The 21,997-nt window shown below is 57.7% G+C and overlaps 1 protein-coding gene across 1 annotated transcript; it reads right to left on the bottom strand.

The window, feature by feature from the left end:
- Positions 1-1,388: 1,388 nt before the first annotated feature.
- On the bottom strand, positions 1,389-9,598 carry MESD (mesoderm development LRP chaperone). Its single transcript, XM_062206341.1, has 3 exons — positions 9,371-9,598; positions 4,352-4,584; positions 1,389-2,515 (listed from the first exon to the last, which is right to left on the bottom strand). Exons 1-3 carry the CDS (start codon positions 9,581-9,583, stop codon positions 2,257-2,259), a joined length of 705 nt encoding a protein of 234 aa, XP_062062325.1. The 5' UTR covers positions 9,584-9,598; the 3' UTR covers positions 1,389-2,256.
- Positions 9,599-21,997: the final 12,399 nt, after the last annotated feature.

Raw genomic sequence — 21,997 nt, 5'->3', positions numbered from 1 at the left:
AAGCAGTGCAGCAGGCAAGCCTCTGTTCCCCTGGCTGTCAGCTGTCACCGGGGCTGGGAAGACGCCCCCACTCCCCACCCCCACCCTGGGGCCACAGCAGGTGCAGCGTCTCTGCCTCTCCAGGAACTGTGTCTGCAGCTTGACGGTGGACGACTCTGGTGAGTGTAACGGGCAGTGCTGACAAGGTGACGGAAGCACCTGGGAGAGCCACCTGGTATCGCCACACCAAAACGTCCGCCAGGGTCTGTCCACACAGACCCCTGCTGGGAACTCCCCCCTCTGCCAGGCACTCCACATGGAGAGGGCCACGACAGCACTGGCACGCTCTCAACAAGTTGGCAACTCAAGAGTCGGAGCAGGGCCTCCCTCAGCAGGGGAACAGTGAAGGCTCCAAATCACCACCCACAGCAGCTCAGGACCCTGCCCACGGTGGCTCCCCTATGGCACTAGCCCCACCCCCAGCAGCCCCTCCCAATCAGCCCTGTGCAGGCCCCATGAGTGGATCCAACTGCTGCAGGAAACCCTTGGGGGCCTCCCGTATCTCTAGAGACCCAACATAGCTCTGACCTCCCCGGCCCAGCCCTGTGCTGAGCCCCAGCTCACAGACCCCACTATTGCATCCGTGCCCTCTCCCCCTCTGCCCTCACGGAGGCTGGACGCTGCCAAGGCCCCTCCCTCGCTGCCTCTCCCCTATCTGTAATGGGCGCCACTTTACTTGGGATGTCACCGAGATGCATCACTGGACTCCATACCAGAAGCGGGTCTATCTACACTGCCCCGGCACCCAGCGGCGTTCCACATAGCACAGGCGCTCAGCACACACTGGCTCACGTGGCTGCTCACCGCCTGTGAGCCCCCGAGACACCGAGCCCCAGGTGTTCCGACGTGGATGGCATCCGAGCAGGGACACAACGCACAGAGCAGGGTCAGGCTCAGCTCCCTTCTGTGGGGATCAGGATGCTCACCTGCTGCCCCCTCCTGGGCCATGTGGTCACACAGGACACACTCAACAGAGCGCTCTAAGTGGGGACAGAGCGAGTTTCAGATCCCGCCAGCCCGGGACCAGGCCACGTTCTCCCTCAGCTGTCCTTGGAAGGGGCAGGCTGGTGGCAGCCTCACCCCTCCCGGGTGGGAATGCAGAAGAAACAAGAAATCACCTTCCCGAAGAGGCTCAAGCGAACACACCCGGCGTTAGCTCTGACAGGGCCTAACGGAGGCCAGGATCCCATAGCCTCGGCCCCCAAAGGGGGAAGGGAGTGGCTGTCAAAGTAAGGGGAAGCAGGTGCCCTGAGGCCAAACCACACCCAGGACACAACCCGAGGCCAAGAACCCAAGTGTGGGGCAGAGACCCCGGCTGTGGCATTCATTCAGACGACAGCTCCTAACCATGTGCATGAGCAAGTATTTTTAATTCCTTAAAAGCACCACTCAAGTTTTTTTCTTTTTTCCCCAAAGAACTGTAGATTTTAAAAACGACAGCTGTGTACAAATGTCCTCTTACTCAGAGTGGACTCCAGCAGGGGGACAGCGGAGGCAGCCACACGGAGCAGCCGTCGCGTTAGTACCGCACAGAAACACGGCGCACCAGGCACTTCAGCCAAGACGACCTTTAGGAACACTGTGATGAGGTGAGCAGGCCCCGCCCCGCCCCGCCCCGCAGAGGGCTCTGTGACCGTCACTGTGACCAAGACCGGCGAGTGACCGTCCACGCCAGCACCGAGAGTTCTCTCTAGGAGACGAGAGGGCCTGAGTGAGCCTCTGAGCACAGGCGACACGGGCTTCCGCTGCCTGCACTTCCTGGGGGCCCCAGGCTCCCCCATCACAGCCCCCCGCCCAGCCCCCGCAGCTGGTCTAACAGGCTGACTCGGGTCCGCCACCCACCTCACCAGCTTGCCTCATTAGAACCTGGCTGCCTCTCAGTGACTAGGAAAGGGACAGGGACCCAGCGGGGCCATGGAGCAGAGCGGGGTCCCGGAAGGAGGTGGCGGCCCCCAGCCACGACCCGCCAGGCGGAACGGGGACGGGCCACAGCCGAGTTCCTGGGGAAGGTGACTGCCCAGTCACCGTGAATCCTGTGTGTCCAACGCTGACGAGAACACAACACCGCTGTCCCCCTGACGCGGCCGGGCGGGGACCTCACGCTGACCGCACCAGGGCCGTGCGGCGGACCACTTCTGCAGGGGCGAGGCTGGTACCCAGCTGGCTCCCGCCCCGCTGCACGCCGCCCGCTGCTCTGCAGAGCGCCAGCGCCGCCTGTCACAAGTCCTCCCTCTTACTCCGGGCTCGATTGTCGTCCTTGGAGGCCCGGGCCTTCGGCTCTCCTTCTTTCTTCTTTCTCCCCTTGTCCTGCTTTGTTTTGTTTTTCTCCTTGCTCCCTCCTCCTTTGCCAGGGTACACCTGCCCCTCCAGTGTGACGTCGGCGCACCTGTCTTGGCTGACGAGGAAGTCCTTGATCTCCCAGGCGTAACCGCCGTCCCGCAGCATGAAGATGGCGCGGTCTGAGCCCACGATGAACCTGGACAGACACAGTGACACCGTGAGCGCGCGCGCTGCCAGCGGCCAGCAGCTCCGAGCAACTCTGAGGCACCTGACCCACAGAACAAAAAAGGCTGATTCCGAATCCTCCACGGATACAGGACACAAAATAAAACTGTTTCCCGAGGCCTAGTATCCACTGACATCCACGAACTCCCCGCTCAGCCCAGAGCAGAAACAGAACCGTGGGTTCAGCGGCTGCTCCTGTTGGAGAAGCGCTCGCGGGGGCAGCGGTTACACCCCGTGTCCCACACAGGAGGGACCGGGTTCAGTTCCCAGCGCCAGCTTCCTGCCAGCCCACAGCCTGGAAGGCGGCAGTGGGGCTCAGGCACTGGGCGGGCTTCCAGGTCCCACCCCACCGAGCCCTGGCTGTTGTGGGCATTTAGGGAGTCCCGCTCTGGCTCTCAAATAAACAAATAAAAACCGAGAGAGAGACAGAGGGGAAGCTCCTTGGGAGGCTGCACAGGGGCTCAAGGCTGGGAGGCAAGGTGGCAGCTCCCATTGTCTGTTTCATTGGAAGCCTTCTGTTAAAATGTAGATACTCCAGCTGAGCACGCCTAAGACCCACTGGCTTAGCAGGTCAAGATCAAAGACGCCCTTTGCCAGGAAAGGGGCAAAGGGCGCTCAGCTACGCCAGCAGCCGGCCTGGCCACACTCCACAGGCCCCCCCGGCAGCAAAGGGGAGAAGTGGGGGATCGGGCACCACCAAGGTGACTGGGTGCACGGCGCTTCCCTTCCAGAGGGGCTGCACCACATATCCATCTGCAGCTGACAACGCTCCCCTACCCCAGAGACCTGGGGGCTTCAGGGCCAGCACCACCGAGACACCACCTGCTCTCACGTGTCTGTTCACGTGACACAGCTCTGCAGGCCCGATGCTCTCTGAGGGCTCCATCCTGTCGCACAGCCTACACTAAGAGCGGAAGAGCCCCAGAGGGCAGCCCTGCTGTTACGGGCAGGGGAGCGTTTCCTTACATGGCTTCTGAGGGCCACTACTTCAGTCCTTGTCAGCAGCCTGGTCCAAGGAGCGCAGCTGCTCACAAAGGCACCAGGAGCAGACACTGAAGGACGTGAACTGCCAAAGTGTCACCACCTCGTCCTCCAGAGAGGCCGGCTGACACTTTGTACTCCTGAAATCAACGCTGCAGCCTCAAGGACTTGGGCTGAGAGAGCGCCCGCCTCCCTGCCTTGGCCAGGGGACATGTCCTTTAGAGAACAAGGAACCGGAGGAAGAGATCAGAGCGAGGAAAGGCCCCAGGCCCTGCGCAAGACGGCCAGCAGGCCAGGGATACCACGGGGTCTCGGCAGGCCAGGGATACCATGGGGTCTCTCGGCAGCCCAGGCACTGTCCTACCATGGGGTCTCTCAGCAGGCCTGGGCACTGCACCCACGGGGTCTCTCGGCAGGCCCTGGCACTGCCCACCTGCAGGGTCTCTCAGCGGGCCCAGATACTGTCCCATCCGCAGGGTCTCTCAGTAGGCCCCGGGCACTGTCCCACCGCGGGGTCTCTCGGCAGGCCCTGGGCACTGTCCCACCGTGGGGTCTCTCAGTAGGCCCCGGGTACTGTCACACTGTGGGGTCTCTCAGTAGGCCCTGGGTACTGTCCCACCCAGGCACTGTCCCACTGTGGGGTCTCTCAGCAGCCCGGGCACTGTCCCACCACGGGGTCTCTCGGCAGGCCCTGGGCACTGTCCCACCACGGGGTCTCTCAGTAGGCCCCGGGTACTGTCACACTGTGGGGTCTCTCGGCAGGCCCGCACACTGCCCACCCGCGGGGTCTCTCGGCAGCCCGGGCACTGGCCCCCGCGGGGCTCACCTCTGGACGTCGTAGTTGGCGTTGAAGAGACTGCCCTGCCAGAGGCTGGTGATCTCCTCGGTCTCCTTCTCCGTGGGGCTCCCGGACACGGTGACGAACATCATGAGGGTCTTCCCCTTCTTGGTCATCTTCAGGATGCTCTCGGGCTTGCCCGGGTCTATCTTTGAGAAGTCCACAGGTGCTGAGGGTCTCTTGTGCTCTGGAAGATCCCCTTCCTCAATGTCATCATCTTTCTATCACGACAGGGGGAAAGCATCAAACCTACAATCAGAAGCTTATTCTTCAACCGACAGGCAACCCCCCACCCCCGACGAGGTCAGGGGCACGTATCTGCCCTGTGCTGCGTCCTGCTCTCCGTGGCCTCTGAGAGGAGTCCAAGTTCCAGGCAGAAATGACAACCCGGCACCGAGAGTCCCCATGGCTCTTCGTCCCTCCTCTGAGAACCTGCCCAGTGAGGCAGCGCGTGGAAAGGGCCCCTCTGGGAAGGGTGTGCAGTAAACACCAGCCAGCAACGAGGGGCAAAGACTGACACATGCAGAACCCAAAACTACGGACAGACACCACGCTCCGGTGCAATACACAACCCCATGTGCGTAAAGGTCAAGAACAGGCGAACAAACCTAGGACGACCGAGTAGAACAGTGGTGGTCTCTGGGAAGGGAATCCCAGGCAACCCAGGGACCTCTCTGGGGTGGCGGAAACGGTGGATATTCTGACAGGGTGTGCATTCCACAGGTGTATCCATCTCTCAGAACTCACTGAGCTTGACACCTGCCTGTCCATAAACGCACTGCACCTACGTTAGGACTGTATGAAACACTCAACTCTAGTTATGTTTGCTTTTCCCAGTGGGATGAGCTAGCAATGCGGAAATGAGCTTCCAAGCAGTCTACACTTGGTGCGGAGGGGAAGCCGTGGAGAGAGTTAGTTCAGTTCAGGGAAGGAAGTCACCAGCACCCAAGGAGGAAGGACGCACCCTGTGCAGGTACAGGAGCAATCTCATGGTTTTTGTAATAAATGAGCAGGTGGATGGATGCCTGGATAAAGACTTAGAGTAGAGTTCCTTGGAGAAAAGGCGAGTTACAGCCATGAGAACAGGAGACGAGCCTGGAATACCTCCCGCATCAGAAAGCAGGCGCACAAAGCACTGGCACGTGTCAGAGCGACCCAGAAGCCACCTCCGAGCAGCCCTCAGGGCCCCGTCTAGAATAACTTGAGCACCAACGCAAACAACAGTAACGACTATAATCACCCAATAAAATAAGATCCACTGAGTCCACACAGGTATAAACAAATGGATAAATTACCGACAGGTAAGAAATATTTAGATAACTGGGTTCTGAAACCATGGAACCTGGCTCCTTAGGGTAAGGCGACAATGGTAAGAAATGAATTGCTGTACATGAACCTTGCAAACACTACACTAGGTGAAAGTAGCCAGGCAGACTCCGTAGTCCACAATGCCTTTATGGAAGAATCCAGAACAGAAAGTAGATGAGCGTTGCCTAGGGGGCCTGGGGGCCAGGAGGAAATGGGGGAACAGCGGCTGAGGGTTTCCTTTTCGGGGACTGAAACTATCTGAAATCTGAAACTGCCTGATGTGGTCCGGGCTGTACGAGCCTCTCAACACCCTGAGGTGTGTGCGCTGCGTGGGTGAACTGCACGAGGTACCAGAGCTGTGACTCGGTGAGGCCACTCCCGACAAAGCAGCTGAGATCAGACAAGAAGGCTACTTGGCCCCCTGATGGGCCAGGGCTCAAGACCCCAGCGACACGCACTGCTAGAAATCTTCACAAAGACTAAGCAGTGCTTGGAGGTGGCGCACAGTGCTGAGACCGGGATCCTGTTTCCATGCAACGTAACCAGCCACACCACCCTGGCCAGAGACCTCACTCCCCTGGCCCCGGGACCCCAGCCGCAAACTGAACAGCAGAGCACAGCAGCCTCCCCAGCGTCGCCAGCCCTCTCCACTCTGCCTCTCTCTGCTTTGAAGGGATTGCTAACAGCGCCCGCAGACACGGCAGGGACTGTGCGGCCAGGTGGCTCTGGGCTCAGCTCCCCGCTCCACCATCAAGCTGTGTGGCCTTGGGCAAGCCACTGAGCCCTTCTGAGAATATCCGCCTTCATCTACAGCGGGAAGTGGGGAGGGCGCAGGGGAGTCCCGACCCAACCTCCCCTCGAGGGCGTGTTCGGGGGATTTAAGCCCAGAGGGTGCTCAGCGGCCAGGCTCCTGGCATCTGGCCTTTAACCCCAATCTCCCTACAGAAATGCAAAAGCGCTCCCAGTTGTCAGCTTTCCAGGCTGTTTCTGTCTTCATTTTGTCCAACTTCTCCCAAACATCTGCTATGGTCTCCTTAAAGCAAACCACAACTTCTGGTTAGCTAGGTCCCTTACAGCATTTATATATATAGATATATAAAAGATTTATTTGAAAGTCAGAGTTACAGAGGGAGGAAGAGATAGAGAGATCTTCCACCCACTGGTTCACTCCCCAAAATGGCCGCCACAGCTGGAACTGGGCCAGACTGAAGCTGGGAGCCAGGAGCTTCTCCCAGGTCTCCCACATGGATGGCAGGGGCCCAAGGACTTGGGCCATCTTCCACTGCTTTTCCCAGGCTATTAGACGGGAGCAGGATCAGAAGTGGAGCAGCTGAAACAGGAACTGGCGCTCATATGGGATGCAGGCGTCGTGGGCAGCGGCTTTACCTGCTACACAGCCCCAGCCCCAGCCTTTATGTTTTCTAAACTGATACGGTCATGAAAGCAACTCAGTGGATCACAAGCAGCACTGGTGCTAACAAAACCATGATTCAAGAACCCAAGTCCAGTGCACATGCCTGTGTGTATTTCAGTGACAGGAGGAAAAAAAAAAAGAAAACCGTACAAATGTCGGTTAACTGGGCAGTCCTGCAGTCAACACAGGTGCCCGCCATGTACAGGCAACCTCTGGTGCTCACCTAGGCCGTGCTGCCCACAAGCCCATCCTCAGCCCCGCAGCCTGGCACTGTCAGCTGGCTTCCCCACCACAAAGCTGAGCTCCCCGGCCCTCTCCTCCCCACGAGGGTCTCTGACAACAACACCACGACAGAGCAGGAGCAGCTGTGCGATGGCGCAGGCACTTCATCTTCTATGCTCAGAACCCCCCACAAGGTTCCGCTGACTACACTGAGGCTGAGGCTGGTGGGGGCTGTCTGTCTCAGAAGCGCTCACGTTGCAGTTTAAGTGCAAACCCACATTTCTGGCTCCACATCTCCTCCGGCCTGTGATCCTCACATGCAGATGGGCCAGGCTCGGCATTAGTTCTAACTCCACAGAAGGTGTTCTCGTCTCTCTCCACACATCGGAGGCACCGGTTCTCACACCGGCCGGGAAGAAGGGGCGTAGCTTCAACTGCTTCCTGGGAAAACGCCCCGAGATGGACGTGCCAACCCACGGACGCCCCCCTGCGGGGAAGGGCGTGTCTGCAGGGCTCACAAGCGGGACGCCAGGATGCCCGCTGGCTCTACAGACACTCGAGGATCAGACAGCCACGCAGGCGTGCGCTGAACTCAGCCGTCCTTCGAGCATACGCTGTCGCCTTACTGCTCACAACCCACAGGCTGTCAAGAGCATCAACCTCTCCCCTTGCTCCCTCCACGTACCCCTGCAGCTTCTGCCTTGTGCCAGGTTTTCCTCGTTACCTTTCATCTGCACTTTTGCTCACCAATGTTTGGGGGAGCAGAGCAAAATGGCTCAAGGGACAGGCTTCAAAGTCAAAGGACAGAATCTGACCCATATGGGCGCCGGTTCTAGTCCCGGCTGCTCCTCTTCCCATCCAGCTCTCTGCTATGCCCTAGGAAAGCAGTGGAAGATGGCCCAGGTCCTTGGGCCCCTGCATCCATGTGGGAGACCCGGAAGAAGCTCTTGGCTTCAGACCAGCGCAGCTCCAGCCGTTGCAGCAATTTGGGGAGTGAACTGACGGACAGAAGGCCTTTCTCTCTCTCACTGTCTGTAACTCTACCTCTCAAATAAATAAATAAAATCTTAAAAAAAAAAAAAAAAAAGAAACAACGAGAGAAAAGACAAGAGAGACGTCAATGGGCCAGCTCCCACTGGTGGTATGCAGCCACTCCCACCTGCCCCAATCGCTCCATCTACTGCAGGTAAACGTGCAAACACAGGTCTGCGTGCTCCAAACGCATCACGCGGTATCTTAAATTCACTCCTGGAAGTTCTATCACCTCCTCCGACACAGAAGTAACCAGAGTAAGGACCATCAGCCCTGATCACTGTCTAAGACCCCTTCATTCCAAAGGAAAGCCAAAGCTCACAGAGGACCTGCCCTGCCCAGTCCACCCTCCGACTCCAGCTCCAGCTCCAGCCAGCAAATCCCTCCGGGCAGGACAACCACCTTTGGAAAGGAAAAAGGCCTCCATGTGGTTTTGGGCCAGTGAACTTGACCTTAAAAACTTACTACACCCCCCTCCCACGTCTGCAAACTCCAGCGTCTCCAAGAAACAAGCCAGAAAACTCCCCCAGACAAGTCCTGGCTCCATTAAACAAAAAAAAAAAAAGTGAGGTGCGGGACGGAGAGCCCCGGGCCCATGCTACACTTCTCCACCTCCTAAGCTCGCCCATAAAAGCTACAGAGCCCCCAGCAGGGACAGGGGAAGTCTGCAATTAGGCGGATTTGGGAGACAGGAGCTGGATGAGAGCAGGGAGACCCCTCCCGAGCACGGTCATCACAGCAACCCAGCCCCCGCCCACCCAGCCCCCGGGAGACTGGGGGTGCGGGGGGGGGGGGAGCGGTGCCCGAGGCCTCTCTCGCTTTGCAAGGCTCCCCGACCAGGGGCGACCGGGGACTGGCGCAGCCGGAGAAGCGGCCCTGGGATGAGAGGCCTGGGCCGGGTGTGCAGGGTACGCGCCACGAGAGGTTAGAGGATTAGAAGAACCCAAGATACGAGTCAGAAGGGTTCCAGACGCAGCGGGGAAGGGACCCGAGGGAGAAGCAGAGGGCCGGTGGGCGCGCGCAGGGCGGACCTCCCACTGCTCCAGGAGCCGCGCCATGTCCGCGTCATTGTAATCGCGGATGTCTTTCTTCTTCTTCCGAGGAGGGGCACTAGCCTCGCCGGGTGTCCCCGCCGGGCCCTCGGCCGCGGAGGCTCTCGGCGGCGGCAGCAGCAGCAACAGCAGCAGCAGGTCGGACGCACAAAGAAGGACCACGGCCCTGCGAGCCCAGCTGGAGGCCGCCATCTTCGCCGCGCGGCGCAGCGCGACGCCGCCGCCACGTGACCAGCGCGCGCCTCCCGGCCCCGCCCCCGGCTGCCGACTTCCGGGGACCGCCTCTGCGGGCGCCGTCCCTGGGGCCCCGCCTCCCGACCTGCGCCAGCCCCGCCCCGGGCCGTTTCCTGCGGCCCCGCCTGCGGAAGCCCCGCCCCCGCGCCGTGGCCCCGCCCCTCGGGCGCCGCCGCCGCCACCTCCTCCTCCTCCCCGGGCTGTCTTCCTGGCTGGGCCGGCCCCGGGCTGCTCTTTTAGAAGCCGTTCTTCCTCTGACGCACAGGCCGGGGCCAGAAGTCCCCTCAGGGCCTCGGGAACTGCCAAGCGGCGTCCCGCGACGCCTCCCCCGGAATGAATCGGAGCCGAAAGCGCTGGAAGCTGAGGAGCCTTGCTGGGTGCCTGACCCTGGCCCTCCGCCTCCCGCAGTCTCCAGGGAGGTCAGGGGCAGGTGGAGCAGCTGTTTTTCAGGAGGTGGTCAGTAGGCCAGGCCCTGGCTGCCCTGCCACCCGGCTGTCAACAGTGCTGTCACCCCTCAACCTGAGAAACCGCTCCTGAAACCCTTACATTTCTATTATTTTTTTTTTTAAATAGCTTCCATCTTCCGATTTCCACCTAGTGCTGCTGGCCGTGACTAATCCTTTTCCAGGCTGAACCACGCTGTGTGGAAGGTTCTGGCCAGAAATGCTTCAGAATCCCGGTGTTGCAAGGCTAATCTGATTTCTCTTGAGCTTTTAGTTTGACTTGTGTGGTTGTAACTTGTTCACACGCACCAAGTTTAAGTTCCAGCCGGTTATCGGTTCATCACGTAGGGCGAATGTTTTCCCACGCGTGAACAAGCCACGAAGCGTCTCCAGAAAGGGTTGTGTTGCACTTGTCGGGGGCGGCGCTGGATTCACCAATCGCCAAGCACACCGGGCTCCCTGTTTCCCACTCACCGGTTTGGTAGGAGGAATTTTCGCTGCGTACCCGGCTGCACAGCTTCTTTGGCATTGTTCCACCGAGAGCTTATTTTTTCTTTTTAACCAATTTTCCTGCTATCGGAGCAAAGAGCTGCCATAACCTCCATTCATGCCTTCTTCGCATAAGGTTAACAGGCGCTGTCCTTACACAGTGGGTTACACTAGAGAAGACTTTGCTGTGACGGAGTTTTCTTCACAGAGGCAGGAGGAACTAAGCACGTGGGGGCTGGCGTGGTGGCCCCTCAGGCACCTGGGACCCAGCCTCTCATTCTGCCTCCATTGTCCTGGCCCCTGGTGGGGGGACTTCCATCTTCAAGGTCACTACAAGTTCCAGGAGGGCTCCTGGAGCTCCAGCCATCAAGATGACATTCCACCAGAGGAAGGGAAAAGCAGGCAGCCCGGATGGAACACACTTCCCAATGGCATCAACTTCTTCTGTGCAGCCCGCTTAGATGTTGCACACCACACTGCTCATTGGCTGGAAGTGAGCCCCCCAAGAGAGTCGGGGAGATTGTCTTTCTAACTGTGGAGATCACCCTAAATAAAACTGGGGCTCTTATATAAAAAGAGTAACATTTGACATGGAATGCTGTGTCCCAAGGGGGTCGCTCAACCCACTGCGCCACTTCCCATCCGGCTCCAGGGAGGCAGCAGGTCATCACTCAAGTCCCTGTGCCCCAGATGGAGTTCGTGGCTTCCGGCCCAGCCCCAGGCATCGTGGGCATTTGGGGAGCCAACCAACAGATGGAGGCTCTCTCCCCTTTCTCCATCGTTCTTAAAGAACACAGTTGAGGTCGAGTAGGCAAGAAGCCAGCAATGTCTGCCTTCCCTTCACTCCTAAGAATCCTACAGTTTAAATTCCCCCCTGCTATAGTGGACGCTAGGCCTGTGGCCATTCACGTGTGCACGTAAACCTGCTGTGATAGTTCCTGTTGACCTCGCGCAGAAACAACACATCAGAAAAAAAAGAGAGAGTTGTGTTTTATTATTTTTTTTCTTTGCTGAAATCATAAGGGAAATGTCATAAGGCTTCTCCCCAGAGCACGCTGCTCCACCCAGTGGCTTGGAGCCCCGCGCTGGTGCAGTCATGCTAAAAAACAGGCACAGCTGTAGCCGATCATGTGCTCTGTTGGGAGGGGTCCCCCTGGTAGCTCATGTTGCCAGCTGCCAAGTTAAGGTGCAAAAAGGCCTAGGAGTCTTGCCCCACCCTCACCCCCAGCTTCTAGTTACAGACAAGCCAAGGCTGCTCGTGTATTACAAAAAGTGCTGGGATTGTGCAAAAGAAAGTTCCAGGGCTACTTTCATCCGCAGAGGAAATCAACCCAGCTCGGAATCCTCTGACGTGAGCCCGTCTGGATCCGTGGCATTTTCCACATTGTGAAATATGCGATTTCTTTTGGCCCTGGGAGTGCGTTTCGGTTCAACGCTGAGAGGAGTGTTTGAGAACCAGGTGAGGCTCTGATGCTGAGGATCCAAGGGCCTGGTCCTTGGAGCTTTTTTGGACCGGCAGGGGAGAGCAGCAATCTGCAGTGAGTTTGAATGCAGCCTGCAGGACAGCGGGCCTTGAATGGATGATTGTCATGATAATATCCCCGTGTCCACGCAGAGGAAATCCTGGCTTGGGAATGACGTCATTTGCCTGAGATCACCTAGCTCGAGCTGAGGCAGGGCGAGGATCTGAGCCCCCGTGTGCTGGACAATGGGACTTTCCTTGGTGCCTTAGCTCTACCATAGCACCATCCGGGTCATTCAGTGAGGCACCCGGCGTAGTTAAACTGGGCACTGCCGGAAATGGACTGACATGAGTGACCCAGGTCTGGGGCACAGCAGGCCGAGTCTGCAGAGAGGATGGGAGAGAGATTACATCATCCAGGCTGAAATGCAGCCACCAGCCTCTCACTGCTCTGGATTTAATGCTGCCCGCTGCTCTAAGTGGCCCAGTGGATGGCAAAACCAACTCTCATTGAACAGTGATTCCTAGAGGCCGGGAAGGGTGGGGGCGAGGGCCGTAGAGGGAGGTTGTTGGCCAACGAGTACCCAGGCAGCACAGTGTGAGGCCTGTAGTTCACAATCATATATTAAATGCTATATAAAGACCTAGAAGAGAGGGGCTGGCAGGCTCCAAACAAGACAAGGAAGAGGAAATGCTGATTGCCTGACTTGATCAGTTTGCGATGTATCTATGTGTGTTGAAACATTGTATAGTACCTCCATACTAAGTATGTGAATCACACATTTTTAAAAATAAGCTTCTAAAAGACCCTGGAATCTCACATCTCACTCATGCGTTAACCCAGGGTCGCCCTGGCTTCTGTGTCACTCTGGGACAGAGGAGGCACTTTTTGGAATTAGGCAGGAATGATTTTCCAAAAATGGAAGCACTGGCCCGGCACGGTCACCACTTATTCAGGACAGAGGGCTGTGCCTTTTAACTGACCTTTCAACCGTTGGATCATGGGAAGGTGCAGGAGGAGGGGCCTGGGGGTAGTGCTGGGATGGGATGGGAGAGACAACCGTTGCTGTTTTTTAATCCAGTTGCAAGAAACGAGGTGCTGCACCCTTCCTGGTCTTTAATATGCCCCCTAAATTTATTCAAAATGTTTTAATTAGATAGAAGGACATGCATGCTTCATAGACGTTGTTAGATATTCTCAGCAATTCACTCGTTGTCTTTGGCTTCCTAACTTTCAAACTCTCAGTACTGAGTGGGATTGATTGGCCCAGCCTGGGGCAGGTGTGCACTTCGGGTCACCCCCCTATTCTTTGGGAACAGAAAAGCAGCACCCATGGAGTTAAACAGAACAATCAAAACCTGTTTGCCAAACACCAGGAAAAAACAGTTAAACAGGAAGTGGGGAGGAACCCCACATATACAACCATATGTTCTGTAGGAGATGAACAGCCAGACTGAAAACACAACAGGTAATTCCCCAAAGGATAAGAATAAATGGCCGGCTGGCGCTGTGGCTCACTAGGCTAATCCTCCGCCTGCGGCTCCGGCACACCGGGTTCTAGTCCCGGTCGGGGCTCCGGATTCTGTCCCGGTTGCTCCTCTTCCAGTCCAGCTCTATGCTGTGGCCCAGGAGGGCAGTGGAGGATGGCCCAAGTGCTTGGGCCCTGCACCCGATGGGAGACCAGGAGAAGCACCTGGCTCCTGCCTTTGGATCAGCGCAGTGCGCCGGCCGCAGCGGCCATTGGAGGGTGAACCAACGGCAAAAGGAAGACCTTTCTCTCTGTCTCTCTCTCTCTCACTATCCACTCTGCCTGGAAAAAAAAAAAAAAAAGAAGAATAAATGGCCAATTCATAGGGGGGGAGAGAGTGCGGAAGCTTGTGAGGTATCAAGAAACTGCAAGTCCAAACAAGTTTAAATATATATAAATATATATACACACACATATATATATATTTATATATACATATATATTTATTTATTTATTTACCTATCACTTGGGCCAGGATAAAAATAAAAATAATATACACTATGGGCAAGCCCACTCATTTCTGAGGGTGGAGCTTTTCTGGATGAAAACTAGGTGATCGGTTGGCTGCCGAGGGGCTGCAGGTTAAACTGGTGCGTGGGGCACTTGCATCCCATATTGGAGCACCGGAGTTGAACTGCTGGCTCTGCTTCTGATCTGGTCTCCTGCCAATGGGCATCCGGGAGGCAGCAGGTGGTGGCTCAAATAACAGAGTCCCTGCCACCCATGGGGGAGACCTGGACTCGGCTCTGCGCCACTGGCTTTGGCTGCTGCAGGCATGTGGGGAGCGAGACAGCAGATGGAAGTGCTCTCGCTCTCTCTCTCCCCCACCCCTTTCAAAAATAAAAGTACAATCTCTTAACATAATCTCCATCAACTTCAGACACACACTTTCATAAATGAGGTACCATTCGTTCAGCCCAGCCCTAAAGACCTGAGGGTGGTGGGAATGTCCCCGGGTCAGCGCAGTCTTCAGACCATCAACCGGAGAAAAATGGGGGCCCTTTAAGGGCTTCTTGAGATAAGGAAACAAAACCAGAAGGAGCCCAATCAGGACTGGAAGGTGGATGTTCGAGGATTCACCCTAAAAACCCTCCCAAAACCGCCTTTATCTGATGAGAGGAAGGGGTGGAAACTCGATGGTGCAGTCTCTGGTGGCGCTTTCTCAGGGATCTTTCTGGTAAACCTTTGGCTTTCTCAAAACACTCTCCTGGTAAGCAGATTATTGTTCTTAGCCCTCCAGACAGTCAGCAAAGCCCCAGGGGCGACCCAGAGCTGCTCCTCACTGGTCTGCTCTTGCTGTGTCACCCACTCCTACCTCTCGGTAGCCACTAAGTTGCTTGTGCTTTGTTTTCAGGATTGCACTGGTAAAGCCAGGTTTCATCTCCTCTTCCAATTCTTAGAAGAAATGCTTCAGGATCTTGATCCTAGTGTTTAAAACTTCTATTGAAGACCTGTGTTCTTTTTTTTTCTTTTTTCCTATGATTAATTACTTTGAAAGGCAAAGCCAGAGAAAGAGAGAGAAAGAGAGAGAGAGAGAGAGAGGTGCTCCATCTGCTGATTCACTCCCTAAATGGCCAGCTCTGGTTCAGGCCAAAGCCAGGATCCAGGAACTCCAGGAACTCCATCTGGACTGCCCACAGGGGTAACAGGGGCCCCAGCACTGCCTTCGCAGGTGCACTAACAGGTTCATGAACAGGAAGCCGGATTGAACCAGAGCAGCCGGAAGTTGAACAGTAAAGCAGAAGCTTAACCCATTGCACCGTAACGCAGGCCCCAGGAAACCTGTGGTCCTGTCTAGCTAGCGGGACACAACCGTATTGCAATGCATCGAGGAGAAAGTTTGCTCCACCGATCTTTCCAGGAGACGTCTACAGTGTTGGCTGTGGTTTCTGCTGCTAATTCAGACCTCCTGACTCAGGGCATGAACAAGGTTGATTTTTCCTCGCAAAGCGATGTGTATGGTCTGCAGTGGCAGGCCTCATTTTTGGCCACCTCTCATGCCTTCCTACAGCGCATTATCTGCTTGTAAACTGCCCACTTCTTTGGTGGCATCGTCCCCATACACTTTCCATAAAGCCTCAGCGATTTCTCCCAAGCTTCACCATCAATGTGATGTTTGTCCTTGCTTCACTTTTTAGCAGAATCCATGTTGCTCTGCCGGGGGTCTTCTTACCCTTCTTGCTGCCTCACACCCGATCCTGCTCAGACATGCTATTTAGCAGCTAACGCAAGTTCACGTTGGCGCAGAGCAATCTTGAACCACATACACAGCATTCCCATAAGATGCATTACCCACGAACCCGCTGAAGACCCCTCCAATGTATATAATGGGGCTATCTCGAAGCAGTGGGATTTTTAAATTGACCTTTTCTCTGCATTTTCCCTTTTTTTGCCACAGCTAACAAACATCAATTGTATTAAAACTTATTTAGGGGCTGGCACTGTGGCATAGGAGGCTAAGCCTCTGCCTGTGGTGCTGGCATCCCAAATGGGTGCTGGTTCAAGTCCCAGCTGCTCCACTTCTGATCCAGCTCTCTGCTGTGGCCTGGGAAAGCAGCAGAAGATGGCCCAAGTGCTTGGGCCCCTGCCTCCACATGGGAGACCTGGAAGAAGCTCCTGGCTCCTGTCAGTACAGCCAGTTGGGGAGTGAACCAGCAGATGGGAGACCTTTCTCTCTTCTCTCCCTCTATCTGTAGCTCTACTTCTCAAATATATAAATAAATATTTACAAAGAAAACCCTACTTAATTATTTGACAGATACATACAGAGGGCGAGGGAGATCTCCCATCTCTTGGTTCACTCCTTGAACTCCTGCAATGGCCAGGGGTGGGATGATGGAAGCCAGAACTGGGAATGAAATCCAGGTCCCCCACAGAGGTAGGAGAAGTCCAACCACTGGAGCCGTCACCTGCTGCCTCCCAGGGTCTGCTTTAGCAGGAAGCTGGAGTCGGGAGCAGGCGCTGGGACTCGGACTCAGGCATTCCAGTATGGGACATAGGTGTCTTCACCCCTGGGCTACACACCTCCCCCACTGACTGTATTCTGAAAAGCAGGGGCCTACTAACACTCAGAAGATGTTGATGGAAACGCCTGCCCTCTTCCCTCCGAGATATAAGGAGAATATACCTAATTCCATCTGACATTCTCACGGCATTCCATTCAAATTACCCATCATCGTGCAATTGCTTTGAACATTTTAGGAGGGAGGGGAGTGGAAGGTGAGGATGAGGCCCTGGTCATGGGACTGAGATGTGAGGCTCTGTCCAGGTGTTCTCAGTGGATGGGGACAAAATATGCCGGAGAGCAAGAGGCTGTGCAATGGAAGGGGAGAGTCCTGTTACACAGCAGTCCTGCTCCCCAGTGAGCTGTGGGCTCCCATCAAGCTCCAGTGGGAGGAGGGGTAGGAAGACACTTAACAGACAGAAATCCTTCTCTTTGATGTCTGGAAATGCACCAGAAAGAGGACCCGAGGCTGAGCCCCAAAACGGAACAAGGAGAGTTTAAAGCTGCATTAAGGAAGGGACAATGTCGTGTACTGACCACCAGGTGTCACTGTCGACAGAAACAGCTTGGTTGCAGGTAGGTACATGAGGTCTGGGATGCAGTATCAAAACCCAGTGGGCTTAGTAGAAGGGATGGAATTCTGACCCGTGCCACAATATGGAAGAGCCTTGAAGACATCATGCTGAGTGAAATAAGCCAGACATAAAAGACAAACGTGTGATTCCACTTAGATGAGGCACCTCGAGTAGTCAAATTTAGAGACAGAGCGTGTTAGGACGGCTACGATGGCTACCAGCAGTTGGGGCAAGGCGACGGAGAGTTGCAGCTCGGAAACACGGAAGAGTTCTGAGGATGGATGGTGGTGATGACTACACAACAATGAACTTGGTACCACTGAGCTATCCGTCTAAAACGCGCAAGACGGCCATTTTATACTGGGATACTTTACCACCATTAAAACAATAACGAGTGCATCCACACTGTTATTTGATGCCAGCTCGGAGTCCAGGTGGTACACCTGCACCTCCCTAAAACAGGCAAGAAGGCAGGGCAATGCTGTTTCCCCATCCTGCTGCTCACAGCCCCAACCCCACCGCCACCCAGCTCTCTCTTTGCAACCACTTTTTATTTGCACAGAGCGAAATCTCCCATCTGCTGGTTCATGCCAGCTGGGGCTGGGCCAGACTGAAACCAGGAGCCCGAAACTCAATCCAGGTCTCCCACATGGGTGTTGGAGACTCAGGGGCCTGGGCCAGCATCTGCTGCTTCCTAGCGTTCGTCCACGGGCAGGAAGCTGGAATCAGGAGTGCATCTGGGATGCAGGCGCCCCAGGTGGGGCTCTTCCCCACCGTGCCGCATGCCCCCCCCCCCGCCCCCGCCCCACGCAGCCGCAGCATCCGGCTTCTTCGCTTCTTTATCGCATGCCTTCGCAGCACGGGCCTTGATCCGGCGCTGAGACTCCATCAGCCAGGGCCAGCACAGCACCAGCCCCTCCTGTCTGCCCCCTCCTGGGCGACCCTCCATCCACTCACTCTCAGCTTCCCTCCCTCCCTCCCTCGATGTCTTCGTCTCTTTTTTCTGCTATAGCAAAATACCTTCGATTAGGTTATTAAGTCATAGAAATCGATTGCTTCCAGCGCTGGAGGCGGGGAGGCAGGGAAGGCCAAGAGGCAGGCGCTGGCAGATCCGGGGTGTTTGAGGGCTCGTTCTTTACAGGTGCAGCTGGACTGCTGTGTGGCCTCATGCGGCCGAAGGGCGAAGGGCAGACAGGCGTCAACAGAGACTAAGATACAGCAACCAATCACCCGCAGTCTCCGGCCCTTCCCCCAACAAACCTCCACCTTGTTCTCTGGTGCCACCTCGAATGCGGCTCGAGAATGCTCCGGGCAGTTACCTGGGCTCACCAACTGGAGCAATCTGCAAGGCACTTCCGACAAGGTGCGAGGCTGTGGCAAGCTGCAAGCTGGCTTCCGGTTGCTTTGACCTCCCGGAAATGCCTACCTGGGCAACACTTCATTTCATTGGTCAAAGGGAATCACATGACCAGGCCCATCTCGGCTACGCTTGATTTCATTGGTCAGAAGGGATCACATGGCCCGGCCTATCTTGGCTATACTTCATCTCACTGGCCAGAAGGAATCACATGACACTGGCTGCACCCTGAATATTTGGTAAGCTTACTCCTCTCTGCTAGTTTCTTTATGCGCTCGTTGTAGCAATGGTGAGCTGGGGATTACTGGTTTGTAAAGCTGTTGCCTTCCCTGGACTCTCTTACCCGGAGGTCGGGACCTGCTGTTAACTACTGATTATGTACCCTTGGTGCCTGGCAGGTGCACAGGGTCTGTGGATTGAATGAACAATGGCAGAGAGTTGGGCTGACAGGAAGGCAGCAACACTACCTGGAAGGGAGGGTGTAGGAGGAGGTGCCCCAATAAAAAAGGAAGCAGGAAGGACCCCAAAGACTATCCACTTTCTATGCTAAACCACAATTACTGAACAGAGTGGGATCATCCATGGTTAGCATTAGTGCAGCAACAAAAGAGCAGCAGCTGGAGCCGGCGCTGTGGCACAGCGGGTTAAAGCCCTGGCCTGAAGCGCTGCATCCCAGATGGGTGCCGGTTCGAGTCCCGGCTGCTCCTCTTTGGATCCCGCTCTCTGCTATGGCTTGAGAAAGCAGTAGAAGATGGCCCAAGTGCTTGGGCCCCTGCACCCACGTGGGAGACCCGGAGGAAGCTCCTGGCTTCAGATCACAACTCAAGCCGTTGCAGCCATTGGATGGAAGACCTGTCTCTACCTCTCTCTGTAACTCTTTCAAATAAATAAAATAAATCTTAAAAAAAAAAAAAAAAGTAGCAGCAGCAGCAAATAGGACCCCAGAAGCACCAAGTGGCTGTGGCTGTGTGTGTGTGTGTGTGTGTGAACTTATACCCCAATGACCTAAACTAGACACAGAGATTTTGACTTCTGTCTCCTAAGTTTCTGGAGCTTGGGACTAAGGTGCTATTCCTGGGTTACCATGGAAAGAGCTAAATTTATTCCACCGTTTTTTTCCCTCGTAGAAAAAATAGGGGATTAGTGCTACGGAATTTCTGCTGGGTTAGTCTTCAGCTTCATTGACCTCTGATTGCAAAGTGAGCAGGCTCATCTAGGCCCGGAAAGCCAGCTAAGGGCATTGTCAGGTGTAAGGCAGGCCACTAACTCTGCAGCCGGCCTTGTACCTGCTGCCCCTGGATGTATTAACAGCTTCCTCTCGGAGCTGCGCCCGGAGGACCAACAGCAACCTCCTCCTACCTGGAAGTTAACATTTGTAACTGGCTAAGGAAAAAAGGAAAGAAAAAAAATAAAAGGCGGCCTGCATTGGGGGGGGGGGGAGGGGGACACACGACCGTTAACCATTAACGCAGCCTGGCCCAGCACTGCCTGCCAGCCTCAGGGGCCCGGGCTGGGAGGAAGCCCAGGTGTTACAACTACTTCCGGACGCACAGGGTCCTGATAACGCCCAGGAGGTGGGGGTGAGGCATCGGTTCCGCTCAGGGCCCCTATTCCTTCCCCAGAGGGAGCCTGGCTCCGCAGACAGTCCTCAAGCGGGCGGTGCCCAGCGGTGGGACAACGTGGGAGGCAGAACCCGCGCTAGGTCGCAGTCCCTCAATAATCAGGTTAGGATGGGCCCCAGGCAGGCTGGTGCAAGGCCGGCGCTGGAACTGCACCCGGCCCATGCAGTCCGAGGGCGAGGCGTGGCGGCGGGGGCGGCGAGCAAGGGGCCCCTCTCTCGGGACTCGCGATCCCGGGCTCTCCCTCTCGCTCTGCCCCGCAGCGCCGGCCAGAACCCCGCGGAGGAAGAGGAGCCGCCACAACAAAGGCCAGGGCAAGCGCTGCGAGAGGGTGCTCGGACCCCAGCGAGTCCCCAGGCGAGGCTGGCCCAGCGTCCTGCCCTGGAAACAGGTCCCCCCTTTGAGACTCGCTGGCTGGGGCGGGGAGCAGGCGCGGAGCCCCCCGGCCGACCGGCCGAGCGCTTACGTAAGGCCGAGCGGCTGCTGCGCCCCGACCTCCCACGCGGGTGCGCAGAGACCCCCTCGACCCGAGGCGGGGCTGCCCCCCGCAGCCGCGGGGGCGAAGCCGGGCAGGAGCACGGGATAGGCCAGGGACCACCGGCCCCGCAGCCGGGGCGGGCGCGCAGGGCGGCGGCGGCGTCCACCCGCAGCCACCCAGCTTCCCGGGGGAGGAGCAGCGCTTCGCGCAAGCATCCGGGAGCGGCGGCGGAGGGGGCGGGAGGAAGGGCGAGAGGAGGAAGCGGGATTTAAACGAAAGGCGGTGACGCCACACAAAAGATTTCTATAGGCTCCGGAGAGGTTACGGCCGAGGCGGTGGCGGCGGCGGCGAGCCCGGGGGCGAGGCGCGCACAGCAGGGGAGAAGCCCGCGGCGGCCGCGCTCCGAGGTGAGCCGCGCGGGGAGGAGGCGGGTGCCGGCCCCGCGGCCCCCGCCCTTCCTTTCCGTTTCGCCCCCTCTCTCGCTCGGAAGTTGGCGGTGGACAAAAATGGCAGGAGCCGGAGCCCGGGCCGGTGGCCGCAGCGCGTCCGAGACCTTCTGAGTCGGCCGCGCCGCCGGGGAGACGCGCGCAAGGGGCGTCCGATGCGCGGGGCCCGGGGCCTCGGGAGACCTCAGCCGCCGCGGGCCCGCGACCAGGAGGCGACGAAGATGGACCTGCGCCCACAGCCAGCGGCCGGCCGCCGGGCGCGCGGTCGGGGAGGGCGTGCCGCCGCGGCGCCGGGCCGCGCGCTCTGAGCCGGCCAGGCGGGAAGGGGCCGCCGCGGAGCCCGGCACGCCCGGGCGTGGCGCGCGGACCGGCGAGCGGGGCGGCCGCTGTGCGCCATCCGGGCAGGCTCCCGCCCGACTCTGACTCGGCGCGGCCGCCGCAGCGCCAGCCACACCCTCGGCCCTGCAGCCCCGGCCGCCCGGCGCCGCCGCTGCGCCAGGGCCGGAGGCAGGAGATGCGCCGGGCGCGGCCGCCGTCGCGGGCCAGCGCCGCCGCCTGACGGGGTCCCGGAGCCCACGTGCGCCGCCGGCCCCGCGGCGGCTGACAGCGCAACGCAGCGCGCCGGAGCCGCCGCCCGCGCTGCTCCCCGAGGAAAGGATTTTGGTTTCAAAGAAAGGAAGGAAGGAAGGAAAGACAACTCCCAGCTTCCCCGCGCCGGGCCGGGCCATGCCCAGGAAGGCGGCGGCGGCGGAGGCGGCGGCGGCGGCGGCCCAGCAGAGGGGACTTTCCTGGCAGCCCCGCGGCGAGGGGCGCGGACTCTGAGTGTGCCCTGCCCCGGTTCATGACTCCTGCAAGCCGGCTGGGAGGCCGAACGCCGCAGCCCCGCGCCGCGCCCCCGAGCGCCCCCGGCGCCCCCTGGCCCGCGGGCCCGCCGCGCGCCGCCGCCGCCCAGCACCCTGCGCCCGCGGCG

This window comes from Lepus europaeus, chromosome 11 (assembly GCF_033115175.1).
Source record: "Lepus europaeus isolate LE1 chromosome 11, mLepTim1.pri, whole genome shotgun sequence".
In the NCBI taxonomy this organism is placed as follows: Eukaryota; Metazoa; Chordata; class Mammalia; order Lagomorpha; family Leporidae; genus Lepus; species Lepus europaeus.
The sequence above is the reverse complement of the archived record's forward strand: the minus strand, read 5'-3'. Positions and strand labels throughout refer to the sequence as shown.

Coding starts and splice junctions, on each gene's coding strand:
- MESD (XM_062206341.1), bottom strand. CDS start 9,583: ATGGCGGCCTCCAGCTGGGCTCGCAGGGCCGTGGTCCTTCTTTGTGCG. Junction 4,585..9,370: donor GGCTCCTGGAGCAGTGGGAG/GTCCGCCCTGCG, acceptor CTGTCGTGATAG/AAAGATGATGACATTGAGGA. Junction 2,516..4,351: donor GCCAACTACGACGTCCAGAG/GTGAGCCCCGCG, acceptor GTGTCTGTCCAG/GTTCATCGTGGGCTCAGACC.